The sequence below is a fragment of the Cyprinodon tularosa genome, unplaced genomic scaffold (assembly GCF_016077235.1).
Source record: "Cyprinodon tularosa strain WSP-4 unplaced genomic scaffold, ASM1607723v1 ctg273, whole genome shotgun sequence".
NCBI lineage: Eukaryota > Metazoa > Chordata > Actinopteri > Cyprinodontiformes > Cyprinodontidae > Cyprinodon > Cyprinodon tularosa.
Window position 1 is genome coordinate 232,210 of NW_024038978.1, and position 18,019 is coordinate 250,228.

The following is an 18,019-nucleotide window of genomic DNA, read 5'->3' on the forward strand; positions in this document are numbered from 1 at the left end:
TCTGGTGATATGTTTATGTAAGGCCGTTTGTAACTAAACTAGCAGCAGTAGTGGAGTTTGGAGATGCAATCCACTTCTTAAATCAGTTTTTGCTCTCCACTAATTTATCCAGAAGTTTTGCACTTTTTCTCTTGCTCCCAACTTTGTGATTGGCTACATATTAAGAATGCCTTCCCTGGAAATGCCTTTCCAAATTACTCTTTTTATTAGTTTTTTTGTCAACCTCTCATTACCAAGAGAAAATGCAGGCAATCCTTCTGCGTTGTTAATGAAGAAAAACTATTCGGTCTATTCTTTGAATCCTCTGTTCTCATCAGCTGTCTTCCTTTTTTCCCCTTTGGGATCCATGGCTCAAGACACACCCGCCGCTTTATTTGCCTGGCACCGTCCCACGCTGAAAAGTGTGTTGCAGGCTATGACCACTGATCTCTATTTTACGTGTATTGTTTAAATGTATTTATTCCAAAACATTCATCGTCTTAAGAGGAAGATGGATGGATGGATGGATATTCCAAAACATTGCATAACAAAATGAATGTTTGTGTGACCTCCTTCACACCATATTAAAATAAACAAACAAACAAAAAATAATTTTCATAAATTTTTGAAAAAGCTCCAGGGAGCTGCAAGGGGGGAGCTAAAGAGCTGCATGCGGTTCTGGAGCCACAGATTGCCGACCCCTGAGCTATGAGAAGAGAAGTTTTTAAACGATGCATGAGGAGGAATGGGCTTGTGTATGCTGTCGCACGCGTTTAATAGTCGTTCCCTCTCGGGATCAGGTAGAGGGTTGTGCATGTGTTTTGTTTTGTTTTTTAAAGTCGAGAGGGCAGGTCTTTTAAAGAATTCACGAAAATCCTTCACAATACCTTTAATGGTTAGGACAAACTAGTGGAGAAAACAAAAAAAGAAAACATTTGAAAAACGGACACAATCATAACGAGAACATTTTATTTACTATCTTGTTAAGATACCATTTACAATAATTTTAGAAAGATTCAACAAAAAACAAGATCTTTGTACAGATATTTTCAAGCAAAATAAAATTGCAAATAAAGAATATATACAGATGAAAGCATTCGAATCAGACAATGTGTTTGTCCACTTACACCAACATGCTGCACTCATTAACTGGAACTGGTGACGCACACAAACGGACAGTTTATGATGACTGATGCAACAAGAAAAATGCATACAGCTACGATATGTTGATAGAAATACCTCCAAGCCATTTGGAAACTGATGGACGATTCAAGCTACAACTGAAAGCTGAGATTATAGCAACATGCCAATATGGAGTCAGGCTGCTTTCAAGTAAACAGATATGGGAGTATGAAAAGCAGTGTAAGAGGCTCTGGGTGTGCATGTAGCACAGTCAACAAAACAAGCTGCAGATGAGGTGATGCTAGAAGCAGACAGGCAGCGCCTCTTCAAATGCATCAATACAAAATATTTTTTCATAGACTATATTATTTCCATAAAAAATAATCCAATATAATTTATAGCATAACTCTGCTGCTGTATCACCAGCACTATCTTAAGCTCTGACAATGTTACATGCCTTTATTTACAAGAAAATAAAATCTCCAGTAAACTAACTGTGTTTCAGTCCTCACAAAAATCCCTTTTTTTAATTTCAACCTAAAACTGATTACAGTACTTCGTGCTAACACTGAATGGACCAATCACGTGGTTCTTTCAAAACACTTTAGTACACAGGAAAACATTAAAACCCAATTTAAAATTCAGATTTTAGAAAAAAAAATGAGGCAAACTTACAAGTACACTTAGATTAATATATTAATATTTCAAATGATTCATACTTAACTTTTTGACTTGGTTTCTTTGTTTTTCCTTTATTTCGATTTGCATTAGCTAGCTTTAGTTGCTCCATAAGTTACATGCCCTGATTATTAATCAAACAATTATTGACAAAATCCAATTTCACATAATTAAATAAAAAGAAACACACAAGCAGCTACAGCTTTAAAAAAAATGGCATGCCATTGGTCCATTAAATACTGATCATTATGCAAGCTGGAATGCTTTTAGACTCTTTAATACCTGATATAGAGTAAGTAAGTGATAAAAAAAAGCTCCTTCTGGATATAATAAATAGCTATCCTTCATTTTTTGCATTAATACAGTACTTACACTAAGCCTACAGTAATTGCACAGTAACCACATGCAATGGGCTGAAAATAAAAAAAAATAGAAATAAACAGTCAGCCCCCCTCTCTCGGTCTCTACTTCCATCTCTGTCCATTTTTTTTGTCTTTCTGCATCTACCAGCATGCTAAAATGTTCTTCTTCACCTGTGGTCTGAACGCTGAGCCCTGGGGGACCCTGGAGGATGCAGACAGAATGAGGCAGCTTTCTGGAGATTGCAGTCCAAGGCAAAATGGGTACGATCGACGTTGGTCAGATACAGGTAGTTGTGTTAATCCAGTTAACAACACCGCTTGTTTGTGAGCATAATCACTGAGAACATTGCCTGCCCACCATTTGTTAATCAAAAATGGCGAGCTATATGTCAGAAAACGGCAAACACAATAATACTTTCAGAATAAAGTTTACATAACCAGTCCTTGGTCTCTGGCCATAAGTGTCTGTTTAGTTGGTCCTTCATCCCTTGTCTGGTGTGTGAGCAGTCTTTATAAGCTTTTACTGAGGACACTGGTGGTGTATACGCTGAGATGGTCCTTGTTTGTACTGGCAGTGTCAGACAGAAGAAGAGATGATAATAAAACCCATCCTCTGCATTCACGATCCAAGAAATATGATTTTTTGAAGCGTTTCTAGAGATCTCCATCTGAGGGAGGCAAACACAACTTGAAGAGCCTGTAAAAAGAGAAACAGCAGGCTTTTAGGTCTATGTTTATGACGTGCAGATTGGATATACGACGGGGGTAGGGGGTTGGTTCATACCTTGGAGCTGAAGGAGGCATCTGGTCCATTACTTTGAGATTTTTAGCAGAAAGTTCCACTCTAGCCCCCTGGTGGTACAAAAGAAATATAAGATGATTTCCACTAGAAACAGAGAACAAGACATTACATGTACTCTATTTAATGCCTCAGAACTTGTTAAATCTGTCCACTTCCTCTTCCAACACGACTGCGCACCACTGATCACTTAAAACATAGGAAAGAGAGTTTGGTGTAGATGAGTTTAACTAGTCCTGAGCTTAAAAGAGAAGTTTTGGGCTTCATTAAAGCACAGACTTAAATCTAGTCCTCCTCATCAAACATGCTTCTGACAAAACAGTTTAAAATCCCCATAAAGACATTCCTAAACCCTGTAGACTGCCTTTCCACAAGAGCAGAAACCGGTTTAGTTGTAAAGGGTGGAATAGGATAATAGGATGTGATTTAAGTTCATATGTAAGGCTGCATAGATGAGTGATTTTTGATGGTTTATAAGAGTAGTCATATGAAGGTTAAACCATGAGAATAAGTGAATATGTTGATACAAAGCTAAAACAAAAAATAAAAATGTAAGTATTTCCAAACGAATTAAAAACAATCCACTGGACTTTGTTTCAAAGTTTGAAGACGCTTCACTTCCCATCCAGGGAGCTTTTTCAATTCAAGCTTGGAGTAATTTCTGGAAAGCTAAGCAATATGTTCGAAACATGTTGTAGGATGACTAGGCATTGAACGGTTTATGAAAACCGTCCGAACCGTTCGGTTCGACTGTCTCGGTTCGGTTCGTGTGTGTTGCGTTCGGTTCATGCGCTGCTCCTTTTTCTCATAGGCGAAGCGTGTACACTCCAGAGCAGAAGGTGGCAGTACTGCGACCAAAGCCAACCACCAGTAGTAAACAAGAAGAAAAAGAAGCGAAGCAGCGTGGCCGGGTGTAGCAGACAAAAATCAGTTGTTGTGGAGAATTGTGTGGGTATGGCGAGTGGGAAAGAACAGGAGTTGGAAGACGCGCCAGCAGCACTTTATAGGTCTGCTGTATGGGAGCGCTTTTCATATAGAGTGACCTACGATGACGGCGGAAAGAAAGTTGTGGATAAAAGTGCAACAGTGTGCAAGCATTGTGCAACACGTTTTGTTTATGCTAACAACAAAACAACCAACATGTAGGGCTAACAATCAACATATACCGAACCGAATTGAAAACCGTGACCATGAAACCGTGAACTGAACCGAACCGTGGATTTTGTGAACCGTTCCACCCCTAAGGATGACCCTGGTTAAGTTTAGAGTTATGCTACATTCACACCATACGTGGTGGAAGCAGCAAAAGCAGGTGGTTTACATGCAAAGTCAATGGTTGATGAGCATCAAGGTGCATCAAAAGGTCCTGCAGCACATTTCGAGCAGCGTGACGTGCTTCAGAAGCAGCAGCTGTTGGAGTTGGCTGCTGTTGGCACATCAACCAATCAGAGTAGCTGATCTGGGAGCTGGCAGGGAGACGGACACAGCACTGCTGATGCAGATCTGAAAACCAACAATACTTTTGGTCTTGCTTCTTTTTAATCCCTGACTGGAACGGTATGCAAAATATTCTTAAACTTGAAAGACTAATTTCCATTTCATCCTTCAAAAAAAAAAAAAGTAATACTTGTTCACAGAAACTTGCAACTTCTTCTCTACATGGTCATTTTTGGGTTGTCTGTTGTGTTTTAAATTGTATTTTATGTATGTATTACATTTATTTTAGCCCTACTTCCCTTTCCCTAAGTGGTTACTCTCCTTGTTAAGCAACCATTGTAAATAAGAACTTGTTCTTAATGACTTTCCTTTAAAATTAAAGGTTGATAATGGCTATTATTACTCCCGATATAGTGTTTGAACACCTAAATTAACTTAAAATGTCGAAAACTGCCAGCAAGATAGGTTTGCTTTTATTAATCTGGTGCCTGCAGTTTGAATTAAGTACATGAATGAATACAAACTGTAGCGGAAAACCCTGAAGAGACGATCGGGCCAGAGGCTGCTGTTGAAGAGGATTTCCCGTGACAGAGCACCGCAGGTGTACGGGGGTCTGAGCAACTCAGACAGCGAATCTGGATGAACTGACTACACAGATGGAAGTTTTGTGGTGGACTTTCTCACTTAAAAACACATTACAACTACGTTTTACCCACTTATAACAGCAAATATAGCAAAGCCATTCTGCCATTGGGCATCAGACGCATCTGTACACACTTTACTGGACACTCTTCAGGAGCATCAAGGATGCTCTTGAGGCGCATCAGATCTCAATGTGTACAAGCATCAAAAATGAAGCAGCAGGCACTTTTTTGCTGCTTCTATCGCATGCGATCTGAACGTAACATAAGTCTTAAGTTTAATAAAAGTAGTTGGTATGTTCAAGCTAAATTACTAGTATTTTCCATTTAAGTTCAAGAAAAATAAGCCCGGGGTTTAAACAAAGCACTTAGTTAGTTTAAGAGTTCAAACCAGGAAGGTTATGTGTTATAAAGGAGGGTTCTATGTATAAAGTTATAGGTAAAGTATGGAATAGTAACTTTTAATTAAAAGCGGATGTTTTGCAGCATTCACTACAGATCCTGCAACAGCCTTTTTCCCGCCGCTCCCACCCAACTGTTGAACTCTAAACTGGAATCTTCACCACACTTACAACACTGTTTTGCACCCCCAATGTGCTTAACCTTATAATCCTTTTAAATAGGACACAAAGCAGTATTCTGCTGGATTTTGTACCATATTTATTTTGCACTTCACTGAACCTTTTCATATTAATGCCCATTTACACCATTACTTTTAAACTGGTTTCTCTCTTCTACACTGTTTAAATTACGATCCCTGCTGCACTTCATAAATGGTAATGGTCATTTCACTGTTGTAGAGTAGCAGCCATTCAAAATAGCCAGAATGACAGCCCACTTCCCTGCAGCTCCCAGCAAAATCCCCTCCAACTTCCAGCCACTGGAGTGATGCCCTCTTGCATATCTTTTTATTCTGACTCCACCTTTTCACTAAATTACAGGGTCTGACCAGGAGATGATGCTACTCTTAAGATCTTAATGTGCACAAATCATAACAGAAAGAATATTTCAGTACAAAAATTTATGTTTAAAAAGGAATTGTAAGGAACCAGCCAAAGGCACGATTGTACGCAAAATGTAAAAAAAAATATTGTAAGCTGTATGCAACTGAATTTCGTTTTGCATACAATCTGTGCAGTCTAAGTCTAAAGAAAGTACCAAATACATTTCTGAAAAGTAACCCTTAAATTCAAATAACTAGTTATTGACAAAAACATCCAGCAAAGTACCAGGTTCTTTGACGTAAAAGCTGAATTCCAGAAGCATGCACAGTAGTAAGTAGAAGGTTATAAGTCTGAACATTTTGCTTTCCCTAAACAAAACCTTTTTTTTTTTTTTTTTAAACAGCATATGAATAACAATTCCCCATTTTTCTGGGTCTGAGTTTTACCTGTTTCCTCATTATGTCCATGGTCTGCATGATGCATCGCGGCAGAAGGCCATGGTTCCTGGCCAGGATCATTGCCTGCTCCAGGGTCACATTCAGGGAACATCTGAAAGCAACAAGAGGTCTGATTTTAACCCTGTTTGGTTTTCATGTATGAGTTTAAATGGATTCAGACAGCGAGCTGATGTTTGGTGCTTATAGGTGACTGTGGGTAGCTGTAATCTGGAATAAAACTGACAACTTTACACTCTGTGTAAACAAAATGACAATAAAGTTTGTCTAAGGATCTAAGTCTCTAAGCTCAAAGATAAGAAGCTGTGCAGAAAAAAACATCCTGTGCTAGTAGCAGACTGACCTCTGCAGGCCGGTTCCACACATGGTGATGTGGCAGGCTCCCAGGCGGTTACACAGTTCGGAGGACACACACAGCACGCTGACGCCTGACGGGTGGCCCTGGGCGCTCGGACGCACGTTGACATATGACTGCATTAGTCGACAGAGGTCATCCAGTGTGTTGAGGGGTCTCAGCAGCTGTGAAAGGTGAAGAAGGGGTTTAATAGGGTCAAAAAAATGATTGAGGAACATCACCAGGATGCCATCTTGGTAAGTCATTTAAGCTACTAAATGTTGGAATTTTTCCCCTAAATAAGCCTAAAACTAAAGAACAAAACTGTGCAATGTTTAGAGTCATCCCTATTAGCTTTAAAATTTATTTGACAGGAGCCTCATTTTCTTTTAATCTTTACAAGTAGTCTTAATTTAAGGTTCTCTAAGAGGTCAAAAAAGTTTTTCTTTGGATTTTGGCAGTTTTTTTTGCCATTTGCAGTAATCATGCTTAATTTATTATAATTGTTATATTGTTTAAGGCACTAATCAGAATCAACTTTATCATTAGATTTGTGCGCATAAACAAGGAATCGAACTCCAGTTTTCCATAGTCCGCATCATAATTTAATAGTTCAATGGTAAGTAGTAAATAAATGAAATCAAAACATGCAAGTTGCAATAGTGCAAAAAAAAAAAAAAAATGGATTGTTTGTGTCTAAATACTTTTGAGGTTTTCATTGAGTCCCACAGAGGAAAGCCCAGGGAAAGTAATAAAGATATAACCATAAAAAAGACAAGCACTGTCAATTTCTGGCTTTTAAGATGTATTATCTGGTTCTAAAAATGTCTAACCATCTTATTAAAAGTACCCCAAATAGTAGAAATGTTCATCAAAAAAAAAAAAAGACCTTCTGTTTAATTTTGTACTGGAATCAGCCTCTACCTAGATGGCACAACATTGCACAGAGCTGAAATGAAGCCCAAATGGTTAAGGCAAAAAGCCAAGACATCTAAAACTGCAGTCATCTCTCCAAATGTAAGAATTTTTGTAAAACTACAGATAAAATGCAGACCGATGGCCATGCCAGGAACAATAGCAGCCTCACTGTGCACAGTCCATGTATTCCCAAAGGTTTTCCTAGTGACAATCTGAAGTGCAGGCAGACGCAAATATCTATGGATTGATTTCTTACTAAGAGCGAACCAAGAGACCTGACGATAGCACATGTGTTGCTGGTGCTGCATAAAGTGACATGAGTAACCATAAATATTTATTGTTTCATTAATATTTGACCAAACAGAGCTTCTAACGATGCTTCTGGATGGGAGTAATGCCTCTGTGAAAAAAAAACATGATTGGTATGACTGGTGGAGTTTAGGGCTGCAACTAAAGACTATTTTGCTTATCGATTAATCTGTCAGCTGTTTTGTTTGACCATTAACTTAAAGGTATTGTGGACGATTTTTAAAGACCCACACTCTTTGTTTTATTGGACAGTAGGCTGACAGTAAAGGGGGTATGAGAGAGGGGGAAAGACATGCGGCGAAGGACCACAGGCCGGATTGGAACCTGGGTCAGCCGTGTCGAGGACCAAGGCCTCCGTACGTGGGTTGTGTGTGCAAACCAGTGTGCCACCAAAGCACGCTCAACATACAGCGGAGACTGTATAGTGGACTGTTAACTGACCGTTCGGATAGATGATCACTGCCTTTTGATCTGTTGATCACATAACTCCTCCTCCTTTGCATGGTTCCTGTGCTATCTATGTTATTAGTCGCCACTGTCAGGTAGCAACAACCTATGGCGACAGTTGGCTGCTCTGACAGCAAATCCCATAATGCTTTGCGAGGAGTGCTCTCCATGCAAAACATTATGGGATACATCTGCCTCTTCTGAGGCCTTTCTTTTCTTCTCATACACTTCATAGACACTTTTTCTCTTACGACCCTCGGCCATTTTCAAAGAACCGAAGTGACAGATATGTGGCTGAAAGTGCGCATGCACAGAAAAAGATAGCCAACTATCGTGTAAAACGGCCTTACGTAAACATATCACCAGAATGATTGACAGTTAGAGGACCACTTATTTAGATGATCCACCCAGAAATAAAAGATCATCCTTTATACTTTTAATATTGGGATAGTAAAAGCTGCCTTAAAGACGTGTTTTATACAGAATTAGAAAATTTCTGTACGGATTTTTTTTATATAGAAAATGAAGCTAAAACTATGAAACTTGAGGAGTTCTAATTTGAGCTTATCTACAGATAAAAAGGATTTTTATTTTAAATGCAAGCCGTTTTGCGTTTTACCGTTTTGGCATAATTTCTGCTCTGAGTGGGTCGTTTTTTCAGCTATTTGCTTTTGTTATTCTGTAATCTAATGAATCCTTTATTGATTACTAAAATAGCTGAATGTACTTTCAATAATTGATCAATCGTAATTAATTGTTGCTCTAATACAAAGAGTTGAAACATCTTTTTTTCCTTTTATTTTCTGAAAGTAATTTGTTCCATACAAAAAAATGCCAAAAAAAGAATTTCTATAGTGGGTTAAATTAGTATTCAACTGTTTGTTCAGCTCAGAATTAAAATAAGGTGTACGTTTCCTTTTTTTTTTACTTTTTTATCATGGCTGTAACTCTTAGTTTACATGCTTCAGAAAAAGCAAAGGTAAAAATAATGAATGGATGATTTAAGAAGCCAAAGTTCAGATAAAAACTTCCCCGGACCTTCTGAAAGGTAAATGAATAAACTAATCAGGACTTTTCCTGTTTGACTTAAGTTTAACAAAAAAAAAAAAACAATACCAGAAAAATACTGAGCAAAATGTCAGCAGTGTTAATTAAAGTTTAGAAAAATAAAATCTGAAAACATTACAACATAAACCTTAACTTACATGCTGAAGATATTTCCACACATTTTAATGCAAAGTAGAGTAACTGACTTGTAAGATGGAGCATCAGTAAATATAAGACTAATAACAAAACAAACACATTTAATAGGGTTATTTCTGCGGATCTCGTATAAATGTAAATACCAATGGATTAGATCAAACTAACTATGTGGTACTGATTTTATTTCAGCTACAGTCAGGTTGGCACACTAGAGGTCAGGCTGAAATTAAATCAGTGCAGGATGTTGATGTGCTGAGGTTAGTCAGAGTTAATTAGGAGGTCTTGACGAGCTAGTGGGGATTTCCACAGGGACAGGAAGACAAACCAGTTCCTCTTACTTTGGAAATGCTTGGCTGAAGGTCTCTAACTTCAACGCCCAGTATCTGTGCTTGCATTTATATTCAGTCACAACATCATATAAAAATTGACTTGTATTGCAAAGATGAAGCTGTGCGATAACAAATGAAACAGATAAAAGTAACGGCAGTAAAGAGAAATTCATGAGTGCATATTTACCTGGTCTATTTTCATCGCTGTAGAGTTGGAGTCTGTAGGTAGGTTAGACTTCTCCAAATAGAAAGCCCTGTGGAAGCAAAAGCATTTAGATTTACACTCTTTGGGCTTTATGAAGTTAGTAAATGACTCATGTTATCTGAGAGCTGAGTCAGGAAGCATCTAGAGAAAACAGCTTCACAGCATTGATCTGCGACAGTACAGGCTCCCTGTGTTCCTGATGTTCTGGGAATTCATGTGCATATAATGTATCAGAGATCAGGACTGTATTCATAATTTAAATAAAACCCATCATGTGACAAGGATTGAAAAACTCCCATCCACCACACATACTTGGAGCTGTCAAAAAGATGAGGAAAAACTCAAATCACATGAATCTTTAAAAGTAGTTTTCTAATCCTAAACTAAGACATTCAGTCTTAATTTGGGTAAACTTCAGTCCGGGGAAATACTTAAGACAGAAATAAAATAGCCCACAACCTCATAACACCTCCACAGAGTGGAAGTGAGTTCCTTTTCCGCATATTTGGAAAGGTTTTCTACAATATTTTGACCATTTGTCGTCTTAAAACGTCTTAAAAGTTCAATCTTGGGGCGTGACAGAGGAGCAGAGGTACACGTACAAGTACCTATAAAGATGACCTTAGTCCTCAACATGGCCGACACTGGCCCAAAATCTTTATTATTTTTTATTTCATTATTTTTTTACTTTAGTCCATACGTTTCCTCCTCTCTCACTCAATCTCGTTTCTTGGGTCTGCCTACTGTCTTTTTTTTTGGCTGCCACTGTGCGGCACCAAGGAGCAGTCTGGGGTTAAGGGTCTTGCTCAACGACCCTGAGGGGCAGTCTGTGGGAGTCGAACCCAGAACCTCAGAGATCCAAGTGGAACCACTAGGCCACCACCTCCAAGGGTCTGCCTACTTTGAAAAAAAATATAAAATAGGGAAATAAAAACTAAGTTTAAAAATTTCTATATTGGACTAATCTGGTAGCTTCAGTTAAAGCCAATTTAGAGTCACTTGCTATTATGTTCCTACTGTACATCCAAAATTGTTAAAAATTGGAATTTGTTTTCTGTTAGTAAATGGATTAGGAGATCATTAAAAAGAAAATCAGTTTGCTGTGGTTTTGATATTAAACGTTACAGCAAATATTTTTTGCAAATTTCTAATCAAATCACCGGAAATAAACTTTACTTGCTTTATTTAAAGGCTTTTTTTATATTTAGTGAGCACCTTGCTGCAGGTTTCTAGTGGGTTTCAAGAGTGTCTTTGGAGAGAAGCTACAAGCCTTTGTTGTTGCAAGGCCTCCTTACCATCACCCTAATCTTTGGCTCCCTCTAGAAATTCTTAATTAGGATCAAATCAGAGCTGCTCAGCGTTTCATATTACCTTCAGATATATGAAATATGTTTGTTTATATGAAAATACCCTTTGTTATATGTTTTTAACTAATATTAAGAACTTAATGAAAAATAGCTTAAAGTGTTTGCTTAAATAAAAGCTTAGTTGGTCAATATTAATAACTTACACTGAGCTGCCTAATAATTAAATAATTCTGTGAAACCCCACTAAGGAGGTTGTGCTTTATGGTACGAGGACCTTAAGGACAAGTGGATAATCGTATTGAAGTTCTAACCTTAAAATATTGAAAGAACTTTGAATTATTAAAAATAATGTATTCTTGATTTATGTATACTAGTCCCAAGACTTCAGGCGAAATAAAATTTTCCCTGACTGACTGGGATCCTACTGGGGAACCCTGATAAAGTGGAGAGCGTAGAATACCTGAGTTTGCGGTAATACGCCTTGACCTTCTCCAGCGATACGGCATTGATGCGCTGCTGGAACTCCACCATGTCCACGTTCTCCTGCGAGGATGTTCCCTCTGGACGCTCCAGGGCTTCAAAACAAAACAGAAGGTTTTTCGCATAAAACATAATACATAATATTAGATTATAGGAATCATCTACGTTTCAATTTAAGATGTAGACAGCAAGGTCTCATTCCCAACAGTCTAAGACTGAAGTCTACTATCAAAGGACACAGGGCAGAAGAGATTCTTAGGAATGCGCACAAAAAGCTGCTTAGTGAGAGGATTAGACAGACTCATTTCACAATTGAAGCTATCTCGCACAAAATAGATCAGATAAGGCAGAAGCTATCCAAACTTCTCCCCGAAACCTTGTTTGAAGAAGTTGCTATTTTGGTCAATAAAGCCAAGCTTTCACAACATCATAAAACAAAAGAAAGACAAAAAGCCAAATTCAAAAGATTACAACAGAAAGCAGCATTTAAACAAGAGAGCAACATGACTCAGGAGGATAACATCAAGGTTGAAGACAAGTGGGTTAAAAACCTATCTAGCAGACCACTGACAAAACCAGAGATGGATGTACTGAGTAAAGGCCTGAATTTTGCCATTGCTCCACAAGAAGTACCCATTGTGGAACTGATCACGGCCACTGAATCGGCCATTAGGAACAACAACTTGGCTGAAACGGAGGCAGAGCAACTCAGAATGAAGGTAACAGCCACCCTGTCCAGCGCCAAACCACCTCCTTCCAACCTCACACCCCAGGAAATGAAAGCCATAACATCCCTGAGCCAGGACCAAAGCATCACCATATTACCAGCAGACAAAGGAAGATGCACCGTAGTCCTCAACACCTCAGACTACCAAGACAAAATTATCACTCTACTGAAGGACACTAATACGTATGAATCCTTGAAAAGAGATCCAACCAGCGGCTACAAAAAGAAAATAATAGACTATCTCAAACAACTTGAAAAAGACAAGGTAATTAACAGCACAGCCTATTTCAGATTATATCCAGGGGAGGAAATTCCATGCTTATATGGACTTCCAAAAATTCACAAAGAAGGGGCACCACTCAGGCCCATCGTCAGCAGCATTAACTCAGTAACATACAACATTGCTAAACAGCTTACTAATATCTTAGCTCCCTTGGTGGGGAACACACCACATCACATAGAAAACTCCAAAGACTTTGCCAACAAAGCCAAACATTTAAGGATGGCTCCAGGAGAAACCTTGGTATCGTTTGATGTTACTTCACTTTTCACATGCATACCTATAACAGAGGCAGTGGAAACAGTCAGGACACGTCTTGAACAAGATAGTGATTTAAACAACAGGACTAATTTCACTCCGGACCAGATCTGCACACTACTGGGCCTTTGTCTTTCCACAACCTATTTCAAATTCAGAGGTAATTTTTACAGACAGAAGCATGGCTGCGCAATGGGATCTCCAGTATCACCAATTGTAGCCAATCTTTACATGGAAGAAATGGAAAAGAGAGCTTTAGACACTTTCAATGGAATACCACCAAGCCACTGGTTTAGATACGTGGATGACACTTTCGTCAAAATCCAACTAGAGGAAGTGGAAGCTTTCACCAAACACATCAACTCTGTTGACCGTAACATCAAATTCACCAGAGAGGATGCCAAGGACAACAAACTACCCTTTCTGGACTGCCTGGTGAGCATGGAAGGAGATGGAAGCCTAAACATTGAAGTGTATAGGAAACCTACTCACACAGACCAGTATCTTCTTTTTGACTCACACCACCCACTGGAACACAAACTCTCAGTCATCAGAACCTTACAACACCGGGCAGAACATGTCCCTACTAAAACAGATGGGAAGCAAAAAGAACAGAAACACATCAAAGATGCTCTCCAAAACTGTGGATATCCAAACTGGGCTTTTATCAAATCAGCAAGGAAATCCAAAAGACACGCAACAGAAGACAGCGATGGGAAAATTAAACGCAAAAACATCACAATCCCTTATGTTGCTGGAGTGTCTGAAAAGCTCAAGAGGATTTTCTCCAAACACAAGATCCCAGTACATTTCAAGCCAAACCAAACCCTTAAACAGAGGCTAGTGCACCCTAAAGATAAAACCTCCAGACCGAATATGAGCGGAGTGGTATATGCTGTTCAGTGCAGCGAGGAATGCTCTGATCTTTATATTGGCGAAACAAAACAACCTCTCCACAGACGCATGGCCCAACACAGAAGAGCGGCCGCCTCTGGACAAGACTCCGCAGTACACCTACACCTTATGGACAAAGGACATTCTTTTGAGGACCAGAATGTCCATATTCTGGATAAAGAAAATAGGTGGTTTGAGAGGGGCGTGAAGGAAGCCATCTATGTTAAGAGAGAAAAACCAACTTTAAACAGAGGTGGTGGACTCAGATTCCAGCTTCCAAAAACATACAATTCAATCATAGACATGATCCCTTCCAGATATCACCAAGCCCCCCACCCCATCACAGAGGAACGAGGGACCTACCCGCCCCAGCCGGTGAACAATACCTCCTTAACGACCAACCCTTAACAATCATAGACAGGTTTCAGGTATTACAGGAGACAATCCCCCCCGTTAATGGCAATCCCCCCTTTAACGACCGACCCCTAGAATCATAGACAGGTTCAGATATTACAGGCTAACGATGGAACTAACGACCCATTCATCGGTTACCATTGCATGTTTCCAAGCGATACAAGGCGTGTCTATATAAGACTCAAACTCACTGCGGATCCAGACATTTGAATTGAGAAAGCTTCCTGGAAAGGTGGCGAAACGTCTTCAAATCTTGAAAACCAAGTCCAGTGGATATTTTTTGAATTTTTACGGAATGACTATGACCTGGATGACTGAGAACCTTCATCAGCAATATTAGAGGAACAAACTATTCTATAACCACAGAATTAAACATTAGTATTTCAAGCTTGTCATGAATTCAGGACTTAAAGCTGTGTGGAAATAAACCTGTATCTTTAAATCTTTACCAGCAGAACAATTAAAGACAAAAACCTCAACACCTGCAGTAAGCAATGAGTTCCCCTAATTTGCAGTGAGGTTTGGTTTCCAGCAGGTGGCGATGTTTATCCACCATGCTGTGGAGCTTTAAAATCTTTGGGCTGTGTTTGCACTTTCAAGCACATGAAACAATCAGAGCCATTTCATCGGATTAGTCTTCCACCTAGCACTTATGTATAGAAAACCAATGGCTGTTTGGCAGAATGGTGAGATGCATAATGCCTTCTGAGTGACACTGATGGAGAACTAAAAGGAGTGAAGGAGAGTGCAGAGGTGGAAGCGTCCAATAAAGCGCTTCAATCTAACCCAATAAAAAGAGTTAAAGCGATCAGTAAATGTACATGCGAAGAAGGGAAATGCATCGAGTGTTTTAAATGGTTTCATAGTATCTGTAATGCATATGATTGATTTTAAATTGTAGATTGGTTAGTGATGCGGGGTTGATCTCAACAAAGTAGGTTATAACTCCAGAAATGTGTCAAATAATATATAACATCCGAGTTGAAAGTGTCATCCTTACATTCCAGAGGAATTTGAGTAAAAAGGCTAAAGATAATGAAATTATTTAATGCGCTACAATTATTTAGAATGTTTGGGGAAAAGAATTGAATCTATAAGTTTTCTCATCTTTTAATGGTGAGGGGCTGTGATTAGGGGCTTGGTTCCGTTTGGTGGGACCCTAACCTAGGATTAAGGAAAGGTGTGAGGAATTGGACAAGTCTGGGAAACAAACTCTCTCTGGGTATGATCTGTTGTTTCAGATGCTGTACCACCTGAAAAGGTTCTCTTAGAAAGAGAGATCCTCCATAAATAATGATATAAAGTGCTGTTTCATTTATCAATCATTTCTTTACATAATAAGAAAAGGACAGGGTGGATTATTAATGTATTAATGTATCCCTCTACATCGTCCCTCTAAACTGTCCCATCAGACCCAGTCTCACCTCTGGAGAACAGGACGGTGTGTAGCTTCAGACTGCCTCCGTTTTGTAGCCGACTGGGCAGCTCACTGAAGTGACAGCTGTCCAGGTACATGGTGACCCTCAGGGCCTGCCGGCTGCCCTCCACCTGGTAGCACACAGGTGTGTCTGAAAAACAGAGACAAAGCAGGAGCGTTGCAATCACTTATATAAAATAGCATGCATTACAAAAAAAATCTGAAGCAGAGTTGTTATTGTTTAACATTTCAACATAAGTGACTCCTGGCCTTTACTTGGGGTCAAGACAAAACAAACGATACATTGCAGCGTGCTCTGATGTTACTTGCAGCATTTTTTTATGTTCTGTTGGTTCACAAGCTGGACTTCAAATGCATTCTGTGGGAGTTTGCACATTTTTGTACAGAACACTTTGACACAAGATGTGTCATTTGGTTTATTTTGAAGCAAAACACAAACAGGACAAGCATCACCCACCCTCCTAAAGTTAGTGCTTTTAAAAAGCCCCATTTGCAGCAGTTACAGCAGCTTAGGGAATTTGTCACATCCTGCTCCTTCAGACGGACACTTCAAGCCTAACCAGACATTATTATTCAGATTGAGGTGTGAATCTTGTCACTGTTAAATGTTTTCCTTTAAACCACACGTGCTGTTTAAGCTTTATTCTTTAGGCCCCGTCCACACGAAGTCAAACCCTGGCCTAAACGCACCAATTTTTCACCAAACCAGCCTCTCATCCATACTAAGCTGGCGTTTTGGGGGTCTGTAAACGATCTTTTTTTTATTAAGCCTTCATAGTGAAAGATTTTGAAACGCCATTTTCGCGGTTCCATCTTTAAGCTCTAACCGCATTTTCTTTTTTTTTTTACACGCATGCGTCATAGCGTCGCCTCTAAACACGCATGCGCGACACAGTATCACAACAACAATGGCGCCGTACTGTGTTGAATGGTTGCTGCTAATGCTACTCACCCTGCTGTCGGGCTTACAACAGAATCTTCTTCTTCTGGAATATCTCCAGGAAGAACAGAGCAATATAGACGACATAGTTCAGCACCTGAATTTGACTGAACCACGAAAATGGACCCGCAGGGCAACCATGTATAAATATTAGTGCACATGCCCAACATTTCGTCGCCTATTTTTGCTTTGGCACCACAGCGCCACTTACAGGCCTGGCATACATTTTGCAGCGTTTTCATGCATTCGTGTGGACGATCATATTTATTTTACGTCTCCGTCTTTACGACAAACGTTCTGGAAAATATTAGCATTTCGTGTTCGTTTTGACTTCGTGTGGACGGGGCCTAAAGCCCCATTTGCAGCAGTTACAGCAGCTTAGGGAATTTGTCACATCCTGCTCCTTCAGATGGACACTTCAAGCCTAACCACACATTATTAATCAGATTGAGGTGTAAATCTTGTCACTTTTTAAATGTTTCCCTTTAAACTACACAAGTGTTGTTTAAGCTTTATGCTTTAATTCAGTTTTTCGTTTAGAATACAACTGTATTAAGCACCATCCACTCATCATGATGCTGCCACTACCATGTTTCTCTGTGGGGATGGTGTTCTAGGGGAAGTGTAGGGCTTCCAGCAGATACAGGATTTACTTTTGTGAAAGATCTTGAATATTCTGGTGTTGTCTGACTAGAACACCTTTCTCTATACATTTGGGAAGATGTTAATTTGCCTCTTGGCAAAGAATGCAATCTTATTATAAATACAAAGCAATGTTTTTTTTTTACTGCCGACCTCTATGGTCTACTGATTAATGCCCTGATTCCTCAGTGTGGGATTTTGGGTAGGCGGCCCTCTCTTCACTGAAAACAATGGAAATCTAGTCTATTCATTTTTTCTTAAGTGCATTTGTTCTTTAATTAAGGAGATAAAAGAGACATTTTGCCAAGACAATTTAGATTTAAAATAATAGAAAACACAATTTCATTGACTTATTTCAAGTACTTATTATTGAATTATCTTATTTTAAGAGTAAAAATACTAATTGCATTGGCAAACTTTCTCAGATACCAATTCAAATCAAGGGTAAATACACTTCATTTAAGAAATGTTTTATTA

General features: G+C 39.1%; 1 protein-coding gene across 2 annotated transcripts in view; it reads right to left on the bottom strand.

Moving 5' to 3' along the window:
- Positions 1–934: 934 nt before the first annotated feature.
- The window catches only part of prex1 (phosphatidylinositol-3,4,5-trisphosphate-dependent Rac exchange factor 1), a 120,316-nt gene continuing 103,231 nt past the window's right edge, over positions 935–18,019 (bottom strand). Inside the window, exons 34-41 of one of the 2 annotated variants that reach the window (XM_038289886.1) lie at positions 15,947–16,090; positions 11,930–12,044; positions 10,145–10,211; positions 9,967–10,011; positions 6,761–6,936; positions 6,409–6,511; positions 2,926–2,993; positions 935–2,838 (exon numbers count right to left, since the gene is read on the bottom strand). In XM_038289886.1, coding sequence (XP_038145814.1) covers positions 2,796–2,838; positions 2,926–2,993; positions 6,409–6,511; positions 6,761–6,936; positions 9,967–10,011; positions 10,145–10,211; positions 11,930–12,044; positions 15,947–16,090 — 761 coding nt within the window. In that variant the 3' untranslated portion in view covers positions 935–2,795. The remainder of the gene's footprint in view (positions 2,839–2,925; positions 2,994–6,408; positions 6,512–6,760; positions 6,937–9,966; positions 10,012–10,144; positions 10,212–11,929; positions 12,045–15,946; positions 16,091–18,019) is intronic. The other variant, XM_038289887.1, reaches the window with a different exon arrangement.